Source organism: Scyliorhinus canicula, unplaced genomic scaffold (genome assembly GCF_902713615.1).
Source record: "Scyliorhinus canicula unplaced genomic scaffold, sScyCan1.1, whole genome shotgun sequence".
Classification (NCBI taxonomy): Eukaryota; Metazoa; Chordata; class Chondrichthyes; order Carcharhiniformes; family Scyliorhinidae; genus Scyliorhinus; species Scyliorhinus canicula.
The window spans coordinates 1,035,061-1,056,103 of record NW_024055760.1 but is presented as its reverse complement, the minus strand read 5'-3'; the positions used below and the strand labels follow the sequence as shown (position 1 = coordinate 1,056,103).

Below are 21,043 nucleotides of genomic sequence, written 5' to 3'. Positions count from 1 at the left end.
GACTGTCTGGAATGATGAATTTCCAGTTGAGATGTGGATCTGAATCCCTCCTCACATTCCCAGGGTTTCTCCTTACTGTGTACGGAGCTTTTTCCTTCCATGGTCAAAATTCACCGATAGTCAGGTTACGATGAATTCGGTGACGTTGTCTGATGCTGATATAATGTTTGATCTGAGTTTCCTGACTGCAAATCCTCCCCTTTTAACTCTGAAATAGATTTAAAACAGAAAAAGGACAGTGAGAGAGATCCTACAAAAACAACATAGCAGGTTGTGAAACTGAGCTGAACGAATCTGGTAACTTGTGGGGCCGGCACTGGGAAAAATTGACCATGAAAACTGTTGAATCTTTTGTGAAAAGTGAACTAGGTTGTTAATGTCCTTCAGGGAAGGGAACCTGCCACGTGGACTGAGCCCACACAACACTTGGGTCTGTGCAAGAACATAAGATAAAGGAGCAGAGGTAGACCATTCGGCCTGTCGACCCTGCTCTGCCATTGAACACAATTGTGGTTGATCTCAGTCTTCAATTCCACTTTCCCGTTAGCTCTCTATGTCCTCTGACTGCCTGAGAGACCAAAAATCTCACTATCTCAGCCTTCAATATATTCAATGATGTATCATCCACAACCCTCTAGTCGAGAGAATGTTTTGCGAGAAACAGAGGGCAGAATTCTCCGCACTCACGACGGGGCGGAGAATAGCGGGCGGTGTAAATTATTACGGCCACGCTGGTCCGACGCCCTCCCGCTATTCTCCCCCCCACGCCCGCCTCCCGACACGAATCGCTGCCCGCCGTTTTTTTACGGCGAGCAGCGATTCTCAGCTGGCCGATGGGCCGATTTCCAAGGCCTTTACGACCGTTTTTATGAACGTCAATCACACCTGGTCTGACCGTTCGTAAAAACGTCCGTAAAGTACCGATCTGGGGAACCATGGCACCGATTGGCACGGCAGTACCACGGCCGTGCCAAGGATGCCATGGGCCCGCGATCGGTGGGCACCGGTCACGGGCAGCGGGTACTTACCCCGCGCACTCTTTCTCCCTCCGCCGCCCCGCTGGATTCATTCGCGGGGCGGCTGAGGGGCATACTGGCCCGCGCATGCACGGGTTTCACGCAAATGCGTGATGACGTCATCCGTGCATACGCGGGTTGGAGTCGTCCAATCCGCGCATGCGCGGCTGACGTTATCTGATGCGTCAGCCGTCGCTAACTCTGGCTAGCGGGCTTAACGAAATTCGTTAAGCCCGCGATGCCGGAGTTCACGGCCGCGGGATGCTAGCCCCGACCGGGGACGAGAATCGGTTCCCGGTCGGGGGGGCGGAGGCTGGCATCAAACCCGCCCGTTTTTGACGCCACCCTCATGATTTCCCGCGGGTGCGGAGAATCACGCCCAGAGAGAGAAAGTCAAAAATGATGAGGGAGACGGAGCGAGAGTGGGAACAGAGTGGGGGGGGGGGGTGGGGGGGGGGGGTGACAGGTGGCATTGGAGAGGCATTTCGTTGATTGACAACTGATTCACAATTTGACAGAATCTCAATGCTTAACCTCCACCACCTGGATGGAGCAGGACAGCAGATGTATGTGAACATCACCACCTGCAAGTTCTTTTCCAAGGCACACACTGTCCGATCTTGTCCGACATCCAGTGCTGGATGAGGAGAACTTTCCTCCATTTAAATATTGACAAGATTGAACCCATTCCCTTCCTGTCCCCTCTACAAACTCCATCCCCTTGTCACCAATTCCACCCTGTCAAATGTCTGAGGCTGAAGCAGACATTGTTCACAACCATGGTGAAATATTTCACCCCGAGATGAGCTCTTGACCACAGATCCACATTGTCACCAAGATTGCTGATTTCCACCTCAGAAATACAGCTCAACTCCACCTTTGTCTCTGTTCATTTGCTGCACAAACCATTATCCATTCTTCTGTTACCTCTCAACCAAATTATTCCAACGCCCTCGCAGCCGGACTCCAACATTAAACAACCCCCTCCATCACATCCCAAACTCTGCTACCCATGTGCTTACTCACACCAGCCCCTGTGCCCACTGATCTACAAATGCTTCCTTTTAAAAGGCACAAAATGTTTACATTTCTCATTGTTGTACTCCCTGGTAATGATCATCCAGATCACTGTAATCTCCTCCACACACACCCCTTTGAGATCTCTGCACTCATTTAATTCCAGCCACTTGAGAATTCCTGATTTTAATCTCTCCAGCATTACTGAGTTGCCAAGGCCACAATTTCTGGAATTTCCTCCTGAAAACTCTCCGACTCTGACTCAATTTCCTCCATTAGGATTCTCCTTAAAAGCTAATATCTCCTCATGTGGCTCAGTGTCAATTATTTTGTAACGTTTCTCTGAAAGTCTTAAAAGTTATATTCTGTTCAAGTCATAATATAAATTCGAATTATTGTCACTGCCCCTGGACATATATTCTGCCCCATAAATAGGAATTTGTAACTCAGAGTGAAGCAGTCTGCTGAACATTCTGTCATGAAAAAACGTTTAAAAAAATGTTGCCCCAAACAATGATGGCGACTGAGCATGCGCTCTGCTACTCGTGCCCCAATAAAGATGGTGGGTGCGCATGCGCACCGCTGCAAGCACCAAATAAAGATGGCACCCACATAGTCTGGTCTGTAACAAAGCTGCGGCCTCCACTCAGATCACCAGGCACCGGTAGGTTATTTTTACGGATTTACGGTGTGAATAACATGTTCACGAAGTGTGTCTAACGACCCGCCTGATTCATCTCTCCCTCCGTCCCGCCATTGCCACCTTCACAGATTGTGGATCCGAGAACGATCGTTTTTCTGCGTGCCAGAAATCTCACTGCGCATGCTGCACTCAGCCCAGTCCCGCCCCCTCATTCACGCTGATTGGAGGACCAGGCAGTCCGGACCGGTCCTACGGACATCTCCTCCTCCTATTGGTCCGGTGCTGCCGACAATCATTGCCCCGGCATTGTGAGGTGTCAGGTGAGAGGTCAGTGGCGGGGTTTAGAATCCCCAGAGCCGAATGTGAAACATTGAACGTTCTCCCCTCTCACTGTCCCGGGGGTGAGTTATTGATACTGACCGTCCCGGAGCTGCAACTCTCCGGATTGGCACCAACCTCCCCTCCCTGCCGACTAGGCCGTGAAACCCCGGGGTGAGTTATTGATACTGACCGTCCCGGAGCTGCTCCTCTCCGGATTGGTACCAACCCCCCTCCCTGCCGACTAGGCCGTGAATCCCCGGGGTGAGTTATTGATACTGACCGTCCCGGAGCTGCTCCTCCCCGGATTGGCACCAACCTCCCCTCCCTGCCGACTAGGCCGTGAAACCCCGGGGTGAGTTATTGATACTGACCGTCCCGGAGCTGCTCCTCCCCGGATTGGTACCAACCCCCCTCCCTGCCGACTAGGCCGTGAATCCCCGGGCTGAGTTATTGATACTGACCGTCCCGGAGCTGCTCCTCCCCTGATTGGCACCAACCCCCCTCCCTGCCGACTAGGCCGTGAATCCCTGGTGTGAGTTATTGATACTGACTGTCCCAGAGCTGCTCCTCCCCGGATCGGCACTAACCCCTCTCCCCCCCCGACTAGGCCGTGAATCCCAGGGGTGAGTTATTGATACTGACTGTCCAGGAGCTGCTCCTCCCCGAGTTGGCACTAACCCCCCACCCTGCTGACTAGGCCGTGAATCCCCGGGGTGAGTTACTGATACTGACTGTCCTGGAGCTGCTCCTCGTATTGGCACCAACCCCGCTCCCTGCCAACTAGGCCGTGAATCCCCGGGGTCAGTTAGTCATAGAATTTACAGTGCAGAAGGAGACCATTTGGCCCATTGAGTCTGCACCGGCTCTTGGAAAGAGCACCCTACCCAAGGTCAACACCACCAACCTATCCCATAACCCAGTCACCCCACCCAACACTAAGGGCAATTTAGCATGGCCAATCCACCTAACCTGCACATCTTTGGACTGTGGGAGGAAACCTGAGCACCCGGAGGAAACCCGCGCACACACGGGGAGGAGGTGCAGACTCCGCACAGACAGTGGCCCAATCGAGCCTGGGACCCTGGAGCTGTGAAGCAATTGTGCTATCCACAATGCTACTGTGCTGCCCATACTTACTGTCCCGGAGCTGCTCCTCCCCGGATTGGCACCAACCCCCTCCCTGCCGACTAGGCCGTGAATCCTCTGGGTGAGTTATTGATACTGACTGTCCCAGAGCTGCTGCTCCCCGGATTGGCACTAACCCCCCTCCCTGCCGACTAGGCCGTGAATCCCCAACGTAAGTTATTTATACTGACTGGCCCGAAGCTGCTCCTCTTCAGCGGATACAAAAATATTGTAAATGGGATGAAGGTTGTTTGGCTGACAGTCAATCACTGTCCTGTGAGGTAATGAGTCCTTTTGCTTCCCAATTGGCCGAGGAAGGCAGTGTGTCACAAGGATGGATGTGTTGACCGATTAATGGCTGGAGGATGGGGGCAGGTCATGTGATCAAACCTCCAAGAATACATTTAATCAAAGTTGGTGAGGAGAGAATATTGTGAATTTCTATCCTAAACTGACAGTGAGGTTTCTGTAAATGTATAGGATACTGGAAGAGGAGGTTGAACAGACGGGAAACGCAAACCAAACGTCACATCGCGATCTGACAGTCACATTATTCATCCGACCCTGAATATCAGCAGCATCTGGGTGTGGGAGGTAAAAGGTTTGTCTGTTCTGTCTGTGAGGGAAGATTTCAGGTATCGGTGTGACTGGAAAAGCCCCGAGATTCACAAACCCTGGTTAGACCAAACCTGGAGAACTGTGTTCAGTTCTGGACAACAAACCTGAGGAAGGATAGAATGGCTTCGGAGGGAGTGTAGCACAGATTTACCTGAGTGATATCTGAACCCGCCCGGGGTTAAATTACAAAACTAAATTACACAAACGAGTCAGAGACATGATGACACAGAGAATGGCATTCGGCCCATTCAGTCCATGCTAGCTCTCTGGAGCAATCCATTCAGTGCCATTCTCCTGCTCCATCCCTGTATCCTCACAGGTTTATTTCCCTCAAGTGTTTGTCCAATTTCCTTTTGAAATCAAATCATTAATTGTGTCGATTTTCAAACTCGCTCACAGGCAGCAAGTATCAGGTCATTGCCACTCGCTGTGTAAAAACATATCTCATATCACATCATTTCTCCTGTTCCTTTATATACAAACTAGGAACAGGCCACTCGGCCCCTCGAGCCTGCTCAGCATTCAATTAGATTGCGGCTGATCTCATTCTAACCTCTCAACTCCACATTCCTGCCTACCCCTGATGACCTTTCACCCCCTTGCTCATCAAGAATCTATCCAGCTCTGCCTTAAAAATATTCAAGGACTCTGCTTCCACTGCCTTTTGAGGACGTGAGTTCCCAAGTCTTACAACCCTCAAGAGAATAAAAAAGCCTCATCTCCATCTGAAATGGGCGACTCCTTATTTTGCAACAGTGACTCCTTGTTCCAGATTCTCCCACAAGAGGAAACATCCTCTCCACATCCACCCTGTCAAGGCCCCTCAGCATCTTATATCGTTCAATCCAGGCTTTACCCAAAACTTTAAATCTGTGACCCGGCTGCTTGTACGATCAGTGAATGGAAACAGTTCCTTTGTCCACCCGATGGAAATCTGGCATAATCTTGTGGACCTGAATCAAATTTCAACTCAACCTCCTTTGCTCGAACCATTCTGGTAAATCCCCTCTGCACCTTCTCCAAGAACCATCACATCCTTCCTGAAGAATGGGGCCTCACGGTAGCATGGTGGTTAGCATCAATGCTTCACAGCTCCAGGGTCCCAGGTTCGATTCCCGGCTGGGTCACTGCCTGTGTGGAGTCTGCACGTCCTCCCTGTGTGTGCGTGGGTTTCCTCCGGGTGCTCCGGTTTCCTCCCACAGTCCAAAGATGTGCGGGTTAGGTGGATTGGCCATGCTAAATTGCCCGTAGTGTTAGGTTAATGGGGGGATTGTTGGGTTGCGGGTATACGGGTTACGTGGGTTTAAGTAGGGTGATCATTGCTCGGCACAACATCGAGGGCCGAAGGGCCTGTTCTGTGCTGTACTGTTCTATGTTCTAAGAGTGGTGACCAGAGCTTTAAAAAGATTCATAAGAATTCCTACAGTGCAGAATCATAGACTTTACAGTTCAGCGGGAGGCCATTCAGCCCAAGGAGTTTGCACTAGCCCTTGGAAAGAACACCCTACTTCAGTTTAAGCCCATGCCTCCACCTTGTCCCCGTAACCCAGTAATTCCAACTAACCTGTGGGGCAATTTATCATGGCCAATCCACCTGACCTGTACATCCTTGGACTGTGTGAGGAAACCAGAGCACCCGGAGGAAACCTACGCAGACACTGGGAGAAAATGCAAACTTCACAGAAGCAGTCACCCGAGACTGGAATTGAATCCGGGACAGTGGAGCTGTGAGGCAGCAGTGCTAACCACTGTGACATCCTATAGCCCCACCGAACCTGCACATCTCTGAACACTCAGGGGCAATTTATCAAGGCCAATCTACCTAATTTGCCCGTCTTTGGACTGCAGGGGGAAACTGGAGCACTTGGTGGAAACCCACGCAGACACGGGGAGAAAGAGACATCAAGGCTGGAATTAAACCCGGGTCCCTAGCACTGTGAGGCAGCAGTGCTCAGCACGGTGAGGCAGCAGTGCTCAGCACGGTGAGGCAGCAGTGCTCAGCACGGTGAGGCAGCAGTGCTCAGCACGGTGAGGCAGCAGTGCTCAGCACGGTGAGGCAGCAGTGCTCAGCACGGTGAGGCAGCAGTGCTCAGCACGGTGAGGCAGCAGTGCTCAGCACGGTGAGGCAGCAGTGCTCAGCACGGTGAGGCAGCAGTGCTAATCACGGTGTCACTGGAAGCCGAGCTACCCTTTTTCGGGATCAATATTTCTAATTATGAAGCTCAAGATTGAATTTGCTTTGCCAACTACTGTCTTAATATATCTTGTAGATGTACAAAATCCCTCTTCACCTCTTTCTCTCTCCTCCCAAAGAGGCCAGTCGGGTTTTTATAACAATCCAGCAGTTTTCATGGTCACTTTGTCCCAGAGCCGGCCCCACAAATGACCAGATTCATTCAGCTCAATTTCACAACCTGCCTTTGTGTTTTTGTGGGTTCTCTCTCACTCCCTATTTTCTGTTTTCAATCAGTTTCACAGGGTGTTCGAAGGGGAGGCTTCAAAGTCTGGAAACACAAACCAAACATCACATCAGCATCTGACAGGGTCCTCAATTTATCATTGCTGAATATCATGAGATTTTGAACATGGAAGGAAAAAACGTCATTCACAGTGGGGAGAAACTGTACACTTGTGTGTGTGGACGAGGATTCACTCGATCATCAGGCCTCGTAAGCCACAAATGCAGTCACACTGAGGAGAAACCGTGGAAATGTACGGACTGTGGGAAAGGATTCACTTACCCATCCAAGCTGGAAACTCATCGACGCAGTCACACTGGGGAGAAACCATTCACCTGCTCCGAGTGTGGGAAGGGATTCACTCAGCCATCTGGTCTGTCCACACACCAGCGATTTCACTCCAGGGAGAGGCCATTCGCCTGCTCAACGTGTGGGAAGGGATTTACTCTTTCAGCCCACCTGCTGAGTCACCAGCGAGTTCACACTGATGAGAAACCGTTTCAATGTCCAGACTGCGGGAAGTGCTATAAAAGATCTGGAGAACTGATGTGCCATCAACGTGTTCACACTGACGAGAGACCATTCAGGTGCTCTCACTGTGGGACTGGGTTCAGACGATCATCTCACCTCTCTGTACATCAGCGAATTCACACAGTTGAGAGGCCATTCGTCTGCACCAAGTGTGGGAAGGGATTCACTCAGGCATCCGACCTGCAGAAGCACCAGCGAATTCACACTGATGAGAGACCGTTTCAATGTCCAGACTGTGAGAAGTGCTATAAACGTTTTGGAGAACTGTTGCAACATCAACGTGTTCACACTGACGAGAGACCTTTCAGGTGCTCTCACTGCGGGACTGGGTTCAGACGATCATCTCACCTCACTGTGCACCAGCGAATTCACACCGGGGAGAGACCATTCATCTGCTCCGAGTGTGGGAAGGGATTCATTCAGTCATCCGAACTTCTGAATCACCAGCGAATTCACAGTGACGAGAGGCCGTTTCCATGTCCAGACTGTGGGAACTCCTATAAACGTTCTGGGGAACTGATGCGTCATCAACGTGTTCACACTGACAAGAGACCGTTTACGTGCTCTCACTGTGGGACTGGGTTCAGACAATCGTCTCACCTCACTGCACATCGGCGAATTCACACTGGGGAGAGACCATTCGCCTGTTCCAAGTGTGGAAAGGGATTCACTCAGGCATCCACCCTACAGAAGCACCAGCGAATTCACACTGGGGAGAGGCCATTCACCTGCTCCCAGTGTGGGAAGGGATTCACCACTTCATCCTACCTGCTGAGACACCAACGAGGCCACAAGTAACAACAGTGATTGGGTTTTGCTGTTCCTCACATTCAGGACTGAACCATGATCATTTGGGTCTCTTTCTGCTGATAACAAACTCCAGCCCATTTACAGGGCTAATATTCTGGCTAAAAGTCAAATAAATTAGATTTGTGTGAAATACGCAGTGTGTTGAAACTTTTAATATCTCTGACATAAAAGTTAGTTCCTTTTGAAGTACTCTCGCTCTCCCCTGTCTCTTCCATCCTGACCTCCAACAAGAAGTGTGAGGAGCTTGTGGAGTTTCTTTGTGACTGCGATTGAGTCAATCCGATCAGCCGCCTCTGCTGCTTCCCTCCCTTCCACGAGCCGACCGGACCAAACTGTCTCTAAATTTCATCCTTTCCCGAGCCCTGAATCCACATCTTTCTCTCGTTGCTTTCCCATCTCCCCTCATGTCCTCTCAGAGCTCATCTTGTCCATGAGACCCAGCTCCTGCTCCATCGACCCTATTCCCACTGGGCTACTGATCAGCCAACTACCCTGTGTCCATGGATATTGTCAACATTTCTCACTCTTCAGGTACTGTCTCTCTGTCCTTCAAATCTGCCATCATCACCCCCTCTTCAATAAAACCCCCTGCCATCCTTCCAAATTTGTGCCCCATCTTCAACCTCCTTCTCCTCTCCAAACTCCTTGAACATGTTGCCACCTCCCAAATCCTTGACTATCTTTCCCAGAATTCCCATGTTTGAATCCTTCAATCAGGTCTCCGCCCTGTCACAGTGAAATACAAGAGACAAACAGAACCTCAATCGGAGAGAAAGACAGACAATCCGGGAGCTTGGATCCAACACGGATATGTCCACAAGACGAGAAGACAAGGTTTGCAGCACAGTCATTATTGAGGGACAACAATACCTGCTGGAGACAGACAGACAACTAAACAGCATGAATCACAACACCAAGCCACCTGGACCCATATACCCGAGACAGGAAGGAGCATTGGAGACAGACTGGAAGAACTCAAAGACTCCAGACACATTAACCAAAGACAACAGGTAGAGCCAAGGAAGTTCTACCTGCTCCCTAAAATACCCAAACATTCAAATACATGGACAGTACCAGGGATATACCACCAGACAGACCCACCAGGTCAGACTGTGGGAAAGAAATTCCAACAGAATCATAGAATGTACAGTGCAGAAGGAGGCCATTAGGCCCATCAAGCCTGCACAGGCCCTCAGAAACAGTACCCTACTTAAGCCCATCCCTGTAACCCAGTAACCTCACCTAACCTTTGTTTGGACACGAAGGGACAATTTACCATGGCCAATCGAGCCCCCCACCCAGGTGCATTTCCCCCAACCTCTCCCCATACACCCACTTCATCTTTGAACACTAAGGGGCTATTTAGCATAGCCAATCCACCAAGCCTGCACATTCTCGTGAGAGAAAACTGGAGCACCCGTAGGGACCCACGCAGACACGAGAAGAACGTGCAAACTCAATACAGTCATCCAAGGCCAGAATTGAACCCTGGTTGCTGGCGCTGTGAGGCAGTAGTGCTAACTACCGTGCCATCTGTGGCGAGAGAAACAGTAAACATTTGTTGTTCCTTGTAACAGTTCTGTAGAAGGGTCAATGGATTCTAAAAAAAAGTCCATTGAAGTGGAAAGAAAATGTTTTAATCAGATGTTTGACACAGGAAGATGTTTCAGTCTGTGTGAAGTTTCATTTTCATTCACACAAAGCCGGCAGGTCTGATTGCCTGGAGGACCAGACTGCGTCCGGTCCTCCAAATCCTCCCATTGGTCAACATCTCTCAGACAGGAAATGTGGTTTTGGAACCTGCGCCCACGTGGCTAATGGGAAGAACTCAAAATGACGCAGAGTCTCAACCAATCAGGGAGATCTGAGAGCAGCCACGCCCCTCATTCTCTCCGATTAGTTGGAGGACCAGCTGCTGTCATTCGGTCCTGCAGTCCCACCTCCTCTTCCTATTGGTGCAAAACTGCCGTCAATCACTCGCTGGGCATTGTGATGTGGAGCATGCGCAGTGCGGCTCATGCCCAGGGACAGATGCTTTTTTGTCTCATCTTCCGGCCATGATGTGGAGATGCCGGCGTTGGACTGGGGTGAGCACAGTAAGCAATCTTACAACACCAGGTTAAAGTCCAACAGGTTTATTTTGAATCAGTAGCTTTTGGAGCACAGCTGAGGAAGGAGCTATGCTCTGAAAGCTCGTCATTCAAAACAAATCTGTTGGACTTTAACCTGGTGTTGTAAGACTTCTCACTCTGCGCGCCCCCCCCCCCCCCCCCCCAGTGTAACGCCGGCATCTCCACATCCTGGTATTTAGTAAATTACAGTGTGGTTTAATCAAAGACAGAGAGGAATGATTTCTGCTGACTGGGGAGTAAGGACTTGGGACATTGCCTAAAAATTGTAGCCAGGTCACAGAAGTCAGTGTGAAATGAGGAAACACTTGTTGACACAAAATCTGGGACACATTTGGAATTCTCTCTCCCACAAATGACAATTCCTGTGGTAATCACTGGTGAATCCACCATTTGTTGCCGATCCCGAATTGCCCTTGAACTGAATGGCTTGCTGGGCTATTTCAGAGGGCAGATTTACTGCCGTGGCTCTGGAGTTACATGTAGGCCAGACCAGGTAAGGTTGGCAGATTTCCTAAAGGCCATTAGTGAATCAGATCAGTTTATACACAACCAGTGATAGCTGCATGGTCACCATTACTGACACCAGTTTTCACTATGTTTTATGAATTGAGTTTAGTTGTTTGGTAATCAAGAATATTCCACTCGGTCCTCAGACCATTACCCTGGAGGACTCACTAATACCCACCCAGGGACATTCCCACTCCACCAACATCTCATCCCTGGTGCCCAACTTCCCGCTTTGTTCTAAATATTCTCCCCCTGGATACACTTCTCACCCTTTGTGACCTCAACCCGACCGCCGGCTCTGGGGCTCGTACTGCGCATGCTTCAGTCAGTGCTGTGACCCCACCCCCATTCACTCTGATTAGTGGGAGGACCAGCGCTGCCTCTCGGTCCTCCAGCCCAATCCCCTCTTGCTATTGGTCCGGAGCTGCCGTCAATCACTCACCGGGCATTGTGACGTTGAGCATGCGCAGTGCGGGCGGTGTCCAGGGACAGAAGCTTGTTTGGCAGATCCACAGGGGGTGAGGGGAATGGAGGGATAGGCAGAGCCGGGGGGGGGGGGGGGGGGGGGGTCCATGAGTCCCCGGATGCGGCTCTGACCCCGGAATAACAGTAAGAAGTCTTACAACACCAGGTTAAAGTCCAACAGGTTTGTTTCAAACATGCAAAAAAGCAGACAAGATCTCGAAAGGGCTACAGATCACAAACCCACTCAAGTCGACCTACAACACAGACTACGCTAAAAGACTCTGCCGCCGCACCTCTGTCACACGCCTCAAACACCTCGTACACCAGCTCTACAGCAGTCGACGCAACCTGGAAACCAAGATAGAGGCCATATTCTCAAATTGTGCTCAGGACACAGCAGACCAGCTGCGTAACAGCGCCAAACAGATGAGACAATGATACTGTGCCACCTATATACACACCAAGAACAGGAAACTTGAGGAACTCGGCATCACCACCAGCAGCAACCAAGCCTCCCCCAGTATCACAGCCGAAAACAATACAGGGAAATCTATTGTCAACTTGTCAGACTACACCCTTCAACCAGATGAAATCGAAGTCCTCAGCAGAGGGCTCAATTTCTGCACCACCACCAAAATGGACCCCATCAGTCTCGTGGCAGGCACGGAGGAATTCATCAGGTGAATGAGGCTCCGGGAATTCTTCCACAGACCCCAAGAGGCCGACAGCGAACCCAAGGGGACGACCAATGAACCGGACCAGCAGACCGCGAGATCTGCGGTGCAGCAAACGAAAAGGAAAGAGTCGAATTGGACCCCTCCGGAAGGCCGCTGCCCTAGACTCAACATGTATGCTGAAGCCGTCAGAAGTCGTGTCAATGCCAGATTCATCAGTCGCATTCACAAGGCAGCCCCGAACGTCACCCAAGTACAACGCAACGCCATCTACACTCTCAAAACCAACCGCACCATCGTCATCAAACCAGCAGACAAAGGAGGGGCCACCGTCATACTGAACAGAACCGACTACTGCAAAGAAGTTTACCGACAACTCCACAACCAGGAACACTACAGACAGTTACCCACAGATCCAACCAAGGAACACATCCGCCAACTCAACAGACTGATCAGGACCTTGGATCCAGACCTTCAGAGCACCCTACGTGCTCTCATCCCACGTAATCCCCGCATTGGAGATCTCTACTGCCTCCCGAAAATACACAAGGCCAACACACCAGGCCGTCCTATCGTTTCAGGCAATGGGACCCTGTGTGAGAACCTCTCTGGCCACATCGAGGGTACCTTGAAACCCATCGTACAAGGTACACCCAGCTTCTGTCGCGACACGACGGACTTCCGACGGACTCAGCACCCATGGACCAGTTGAACCAGGAACATTCCTCGTCACAATGGATGTCTCGGCACTCTACACCAGCATCCCCCATGACGACGGCATTGCTGCAACAGCCTCAGTACTCAACACCGACAACTGCCAATCTCCAGACGCAATTCTGCAACTCATCCGCTTCATTCTAGATCACAACGTCTTCACCTTCGACAACAAATTCTTCATCCAGATGCATGGAACAGCCATGGGGACCAAATTTGCACCTCAATATGCCAACATCTTCATGCACAAGTTTGAACAAGACTTCCTCACCACACAGGACCTGCAACCGATGTTATACACCAGATACATCGATGACATTTTTTTCCTTTGGACCCACAGCGAAGAATCACTGAAATGACTACACGATGAGATCAATAAATTCCATCCCACCATCAGACTCACCATGGACTATTCGCCAAATTCTGTTGCATTCTTGGACACACTCATCTCCATCAAGGACGGTCACCTCAGCACTTCGCTTTACCGCAAGCCCACAGACAACCTCACGATGCTCCACTTCTCCAGCTTTCACCCGAAACACATTAAAGAAGCCATCCCCTATGGACAAGCCCTTCATATACACAGGATCTGCTCAGATGAGGAGGAGCATAACAGACACCTACAGATGCTGAAAGATGCTCTCGTACGAACGGGATATGGCGCTCGACTCATCAATCGACAGTTCCAACGCGCCACAGCAAAAAACCGCACCGACCTCCTCAGAAGACAGACACGGGACACCACTGACAGAGTACCCTTCGTCGTCCAGTACTTTCCTGGGGCGGAGAAACTACGACATCTTCTTCGCAGCCTTCAACACATCATCAATAAAGATGAACATCTTGCCAAGGTCATCCCCACACCCCCACTACTGGCCTTCAAACAACCATGCAACCTCAAACAAACCAATGTTTGCAGCAAATTACCCAGCCTTCAGAACAGCGACCACGACACCACACAACCCTGCCAGAGCAATCTCTGCAAGACATGCCAGATCATTGACTTGGATACCACCATTACACGTGGAAACACCACCCACCAGGTACGCGGCACATACTCGTGCGACTCGACCAATGATGTAGTCTACCTCTTACGCTGCAGGAAAGGATGCCCCGAAGCGTGGTACATTGGCGAGACCATGCAGACGCTGCAACAACGAATGAACGGGCATCGTGCAACAATCACCAGGCAGGAATGTTCCCTTCCAGTCGGGGAACACTTCAGCAGTCAAGGGCATTCAGCCTCTGATCTCCGGGTAAGCGTTCTCCAAGGCGGTCTTCAGGACACGCGACAACGCAGAATTGCCGAGCAAAAACTTATAGCTAAGTTCCGCACGTATGAGTGTGGCCTCAACAGGGATCTTGGATTTATGTCGCATTACATCCACCCCCCACCATCTGGCCTGGACTTGCAAAATCCCACCAACTGTTCTGGCTTGAGACAATTCACACCTCTCAGGGGCAGCAGGGTAGCATGGTGGTTAGCATAAATGCTTCACAGCTCCAGGGTCCCAGGTTCGATTCCCGGCTGGGTCACTGTCTGTGTGGAGTCTGCACGTCCTCCCCCTGTGTGCGTGGGTTTCCTCCGGGTGCTCCGGTTTCCTCCCACAGTCCAAAGATGTGCGGGTTAGGTGGATTGGCCATGCTAAATTGCCCGTAGTGTCCTAAAAAAAGTAAGGTTAAGGGGGGGTTGTTGGGTTACGGGTATAGGGTGGATATGTGGGTTTGAGTAGGGTGATCATGGCTCGGCACAACATTGAGGGCCGAAGGGCTTGTTCTGTGCTGTACTGTTCTATGTTCTAACCTGTGATTATCCCTCTCCCTGGATCTGTAATGATTTGATTACCTGTAAATGCTCACGTTCCAAGCATTGTCCAGCATCTCTGACTTTGTCTATATAAATGTTTCTGGAACATACCTCTCCATTCACCCGAGGAAGGAGCTGTGCTCTGAAAGCTTGTGGTTGAAACAAACCTGTTGGACTTTAACCTGGTGTGGTAAGACTTCTTACTGTGCTCACCCCAGTCCAACGCCGGCATCTCCACATCCTGATAATAAGTGACAGTGTAACACACACCAGAAATGGATTATATTATGTTGTCAACAAACCATGTCTAACTCACTATTATATGAAAACAGAATGTAGTTATGGTTCTCCAGATACTGACTGTGGCCACTCTCACTATCTGAGACTGTCACAATGTCCGGGTGATTGACAGCGGCTTCGGACCAATAGGATCAGGTGGGTCGGGAGTGAAGGAGCGACCGGGAGTGACTGGTCCTCCAACCAATCGGAGTGAAAGGGAGGCGGGGCCTGCTATGATTGAAGCATGCGCAGTATGCGTAATGGCGACGGAGAGCGGCTGCTTTCTTACGTCCGTAGTAAGTAAGCGGTGGTGAACAATATGTAGAGAGCGAGAGATCGCGGGGAAGGGCAGAAACGCTGCGTAAGCACCTTGTGTGAGTCAGTAACCTTGGAAAAAAGTTAGCCGGACCCAGATTGTACCGAGCGGGGGCTGCAGCTCCTCATTTTCGGCCTGGATTAATGGCCTCCATCTTTAGTGGAAACAGTGTGCACCATGGCGCATGCGTGATCGCCATCTTTGTCGGGGGCAATGTTTCAATGAGTGGGAGGGGCTTGTTCCCCATTGTTCAGAATGGAGACAACTTGTCCATCAAACTGGATTAGTCTTTCAGTCCCAATGTCTGAATGATGGGGCGGTGGATCGATGGAAAGATAGGGAAATACATCCTGCTCTCCTGATTCCAATATCTCATGGTCTCAAGATCTGTGGTTCTGTCCACCCATGGCAGAAACGCAAGACTCTGAGTAGATGTCATCCTTAAATTGAGGGACTGCTGATGACGATGAGGGGCAAAGTATAGCTGGGGGCAAAGTACAGCAGGGAGCATAATCGGTCATTCTGGATGAGGGAGCCAGAGAAGAAATGTTTGGCATTTCTATCCTAGATTGACAATCATAGAATCCTGACAGTGCACAAGGAGGCCATTCGGCCCCTCAAGTCTGCACAATCCTCAGACTCAGGCAGTTTCTGAGGAGATGGACGGATTGAATGGTTAGGAAGTGGAATTTGTAGCAGTGAGTGAAGACAATAGCTTCAGTCTTCCCAAGATTAAAATGGGGGAACTTTCTAACCCAGAGATGGAGAGATGTTTCAGGGAATCAAAGGATTTGAGGAGGACGGGAAGTTGGAGATTAAACCAAGATCAGCCATGATCATCGTGAATGTTGACGCAGCTCAATGGGGTTTATAAGAACTAGGAGCAGGAGTAGGCCATCTGGCCCCTTGAGCCTGCTCCGCCATTCAATGAGATCATGGCTGATCTTTTGTGGACTCAGCTCCACTTTCCGGCCCGAACACCATAACTCTTAATCCCTTTTTTCTTCAAAAAACTATCTATCTTTACCTTAAAAACATTTAATGAAGGAGCCTCAACTGCTTCACTGGGCAAGGAATTCCATAGATTCACAACACTTTGGGTGAAGAAGTTTCTCCGAAACTCAGTCCTAAATCTACTTCCCCTTATTTTGAGGCTATGCCCCCTAGTTCTGCTGTCACCCGCCAGTGGAAACAACCTGCCCGCATCTATCCTATCTATTCCCTTCATAATTGTAAATGTTTCGATAAGATCCCCCCTCATCCTTCTAAATTCCAACGAGTACAGTCCCAGTCTACTCAACCTCTCCTCGTAATCCAACCCCTTCAGCTCTGGGATTAACCTCGGGAATCTCCTCTGCACACCCTCCAGTGCCAGTACGTCCTTTCTCAAGTAAGGAGACCAAAACTGAACACAATACTCCAGGTGTGGCCTCACTAACACTTGATAGAATTGCAGCATAACCTCCCTAGTCTTAAACTCCATCCCTCTAGCAATGAAGGACAAAATTCCATTTGCCTTCTTAATCACCTGTAAACCAACTTTTTGTGACTCATGCACTAGCACACCCAGGTCTCTGCACAGCAGCATGCTTTAATATTTTATTGTTTAAATAATCCCGTTTGCTGTTATTCCTACCAAAATGGATAACCTCACATTTGTCAACATTGTATTCCATTTGCCAGACACTAGCCCATTCAATTAACCTATCCAAATCCCTCTGCAAACTTCCAGTATCCTCTGCACTTTTTGCTTTACCACTCATCTTAGTGTCATCTGCAAACTTGGACACATTGCCCTCGGTCCCCAACTCCAAATCATCTATGTAGATTGTGAACAATTGTGGGCCTAACACGGATCCCTGAGGGACACCACTAGCTACTGATTGCCAACCAGAGAAGCACCCATTAATCCCCACTCTTTGCTTTCTATGAATTAACCAATCCTCTATCCATGCTACTACTTTACCCTTAATGCCATGCATCTTTATCTTATGCAGCAGCCTTTTGTGTGGCACCTTGTCAAAAGCTTTCTGGAAATCCAGATATACCACACCCATTGGCTCCCCGTTAGCTACTGCACTGGTAATGTCCTCAAAAAATTCCACTAAATTGGTTAGGCACGACCTGCCCTTCATGAACCCATGCTGCGTCTGCCCAATCGTACAATTTCTATCCAGATGCCTCGCTATTTCTTCCTGATGATAGGTTTACTCCTGCTCCTATTTCATATGTTCGTATAGAGGCCAGAATCCTGTGTAGGCCCAGACCGGATGGTAGGTTCCCTTCCCTGAGGACATTACTGAAACAGTTGTTTTTTCGTGGCAACCCAGCAATTTCCATGGTCACTTTTTTCCAGTGCCGGCCCCACAAATGACAAGATTCATTCAGCTCAGTTTCACAACCTGTGTTTTTTGGGTTCTCTCTCACTCCCTATTTTTCTGTTTTAAATCAATTTCTCAGGATGTTAGAAGGGGCGGATTTGCAGTTGGAAAACAGACATCACATCAGGATCTGAATATCATCGGATTTTGAACATGCAAGAAAATAGCAATGCTGGCAGTGCGGAGAAATGTGGGGACTGTGAGCAGGGATTCAGATCCCTGTCTGAGCTGGAAGCCCATCAGCCCAGTCACACTGTGGAGAGACTGTTCACCTGCCCAGAGTGTGGGAAGGGATTTACCTGGTCATTCAACCTGCTGAGACACCAGCGAGTTCATAGTGGGGAGACACCATTCACCTGCCCAGAGTGTGGGAAGGGATTCACTCGATCATCAGGGCTGCAACAACACCAGCGAGTTCACACTGGGGAGAGGCCATTCACCTGCTCCAAGTGTGGAAAGGGATTTACTGATTCTTCCACTCTGTTGAAACACCAGCAGGTTCACACGGACGAGAGACCTTTTAAATGTGTAGACTGTGAGAGGTGCTATAAAAGTTCCCTCAACCTAATGCGTCATCAGCGAGCTCACACTGATGAGAGACCGTTCAGGTGCTCGGACTGTGGAACTGGGTTCAGGCAGTCATCTGAACTCATTGTACACCAGCGAATTCACACTGGGGAGAGGCCGTTCACCTGCCCCGAATGTGGTAAGGGATTCACTCAATCATCAGGACTGCTACAACACCAGCGAGTTCACACCGGGGAGAGGCCATTTATCTGCTCCAAGTGTGGAAAGGGATTCAGCGATTCATCCACCCTGCTGAAACACAAGCAGGTTCACACTGAAGCGCGACCATTTCAATGCACTGACTGTGAGAAGTGCTATAAAAGTTCTGTGGACCTGATGCGCCATCAGCTTGTTCATACTAATGAGAGACCATTCAGGTGCTCTCACTGTGGGACAGGGTTCAGGCAATCGTCTCAACTGACTGTACATCAGCGAATTTACACCAGGGAGAGGCCATTCATCTGCGCCCAGTGTGGGAAGGGATTCACTCAGTCATCCACTCTGCAAAGACACCAGCGAATTCACACTGGGGAGAGACCGTTCCCCTGCTTCGTGTGTGGGAAGAGATTCACTCGGATGTCCATCCTGACAAGTCACCAGCGTGTTTGCAAATAATTAGTGATTATATTTTACTGTTAATCACACCCAGGAATGAACCTTGTTCATAAATTTCTACTGATGTTTTATCAAGAAAATTTGTCAGAAGAATCTAAGAAATTGAACTATTTTCTATGTGTAATACATTTTTTGTAACTAGTGAAGTGTGAGAGTGGTCCTTACAGTGGGAGAAAGAGTAACTGTGTGAATTTAAACTGTGAGTTTGATGTGTTAATGAGCCCAGCTCGACTTCAAACCAGATATTTACCGAAAAAATCTAGTTAGGTTGGGTAGAGAACAGAAACAGATGTGAATGGGTGTTGCGATTCAAAAGATGCAAGGTGTGAAAGAAAGGTGTCATGAATGAAGTATGGATAAAGTAAATTCAATTTTTAAAATTATGAATGTTAAAGTAAAGAGATTATTTTAAGCAATTCTGGGAGAGATTATTTCGAACGAAATTGGGTAAAATGATGGAGAGATCAAAGGGAAAGAACGTAGTTAAGGGGATAGTGAAACTTGTGAAGATACTGTTTAAATCGCAGCCCAGAAAGCTGTGTGAAGGAAGCCAGATTTGAAAAGCCAGTTAACTGCTGGTTAACCTCAGGAGCAAATTGGAGCAAAGGCACAGTTTGGGACAAGGTTTCTGCATTTTATAGATCTTAAAATCTAAAAGGCATTGCTGGACAGATTGGGGAAGGTTAGCTCTGAGGTAGTTAAATTAAGATCGTTTGGAACTGTTTCAAGTATTGGGATGTGTGAAGCCATTGCCTTATTTTAAGTGTCCTTCTATTTCATTTTATTTATTTTCCGATTCCATCATGAACATTTACTTAAGAAACCATCACAAATAGTTGGGGACATCATTTCTGGAGCTCACAACCTCTCCTTCTCCTATACAAATTGCAAAGGCAAACTGTGGGGACAAATGTCTCAAATTTCCTTTCTGGCTGTGCCCTTAACAATAAATATACTCCAGCTCAGTTATAGGGGTTAATATTCCAGGTAAAGGTCAAATAAATCAGCATTGCGTGAAACAATGTGCGTTAAGTATTTTAAAATATTTCTAACAAAAGGTCTTCTTTTTGAAATGTTCTTCGCCCCCCCCCCCCTTTCATCTATCCTCACCTCTGACAACAAGTGTGTGGAGTTCATGGGGTTCCTTTGTCACTGAGATTGAGACAATCCGATCAGCTACCTCTGCTGCTTCCCTCCCTTCCACTAACCCACCAGGCCAAACTGTGTCTGAAGTTCCTCCTCGTCTGAGCCCTGAACTCGGATCTTTCTCCAGTTTCTCTCCTATCTTCTCTCTCCCTCTGAGCTTATATTGTCCATCAGACCCAACTTCTGTTCCCTTGACTCCATTCTCACAAAACAATTGACCATCCAACTTCTCTGCGTTAGTTGATATGTTTCCAGTTCTACCACATTTGGTTCTGTCCCTCTCACTTTAATGCAACATCATCACCCATCCTAAATAGAACACTTGGCCCCACCATCTTTACAAATTTCCAAGACATCTCCAATCTCCCTTTCCTCTCCAAATTCCTTGTACTCGGTGTTCTATTCCCAGCACCTCCCCGACCCCACTAGGTGACATCATCCAAAAGCACCGTGTTAGATTTTACATGTTCACTGACAACACCCAGCTCTACCTCACCCCTATCCCCATCCCTCTCCATTCCTCCTCTGTCACTAAATTATCAAACTGCTTATCCCACACCCAGTAATGGATCAGCAGAAACTTCCTCCAATTAAAATTTGGGAAGACCAAAGTCATTATCTTCAGTCACCACTACAAATTCCCTTTCCTTTTTAAAAAATAAACTTAGAGTACCCAATTATATTTTTTCCAATTATGGGGCAATTTAACGTGGCCAATCCACCTAACCTGCACATCTTTGGGTTGTGGGGATGAAACCCAAGCAGACATGGGGACAATGTACAAACTCCACACGGACAGTGACCCAGGACCGGGATGCAAATTCCCTTTCCTAACTCCCGAGTCCATCCCTCTCCCTGGGAACTGTCTGAGGCTGAACCACACACTGCACAATCTCCATG

General features: G+C 49.1%; 2 protein-coding genes across 8 annotated transcripts; both read left to right on the top strand.

The window, feature by feature from the left end:
* The first annotated feature begins 2,644 nt into the window (after positions 1–2,644).
* LOC119960976 (zinc finger protein 239-like) lies at positions 2,645–21,043 on the top strand. Of its 7 annotated transcripts, none has more exons than XM_038788529.1 (3): positions 2,645–2,697; positions 4,603–4,716; positions 17,895–21,043. In XM_038788529.1, the coding sequence occupies exon 3, from the start codon at positions 17,969–17,971 to the stop codon at positions 18,995–18,997; it is 1,029 nt and encodes a 342-aa protein (XP_038644457.1). In that variant the 5' UTR covers positions 2,645–2,697; positions 4,603–4,716; positions 17,895–17,968; the 3' UTR covers positions 18,998–21,043. The 7 variants fall into 7 exon arrangements, with proteins under 7 accessions (XP_038644457.1, XP_038644455.1, XP_038644452.1 ...); XM_038788527.1 differs by lacking the exon at positions 2,645–2,697 and adding an exon at positions 2,997–3,077; XM_038788524.1 differs by lacking the exon at positions 2,645–2,697 and adding an exon at positions 3,010–3,349.
* LOC119960970 (zinc finger protein 16-like) lies at positions 7,527–10,125 on the top strand (the record flags this gene model as incomplete). The annotated part of the gene is made up of 2 exons (XM_038788520.1): positions 7,527–8,469; positions 10,118–10,125. Coding segments are annotated over 2 exons (951 nt in total), but the record flags the coding sequence as incomplete, so codon positions are not given.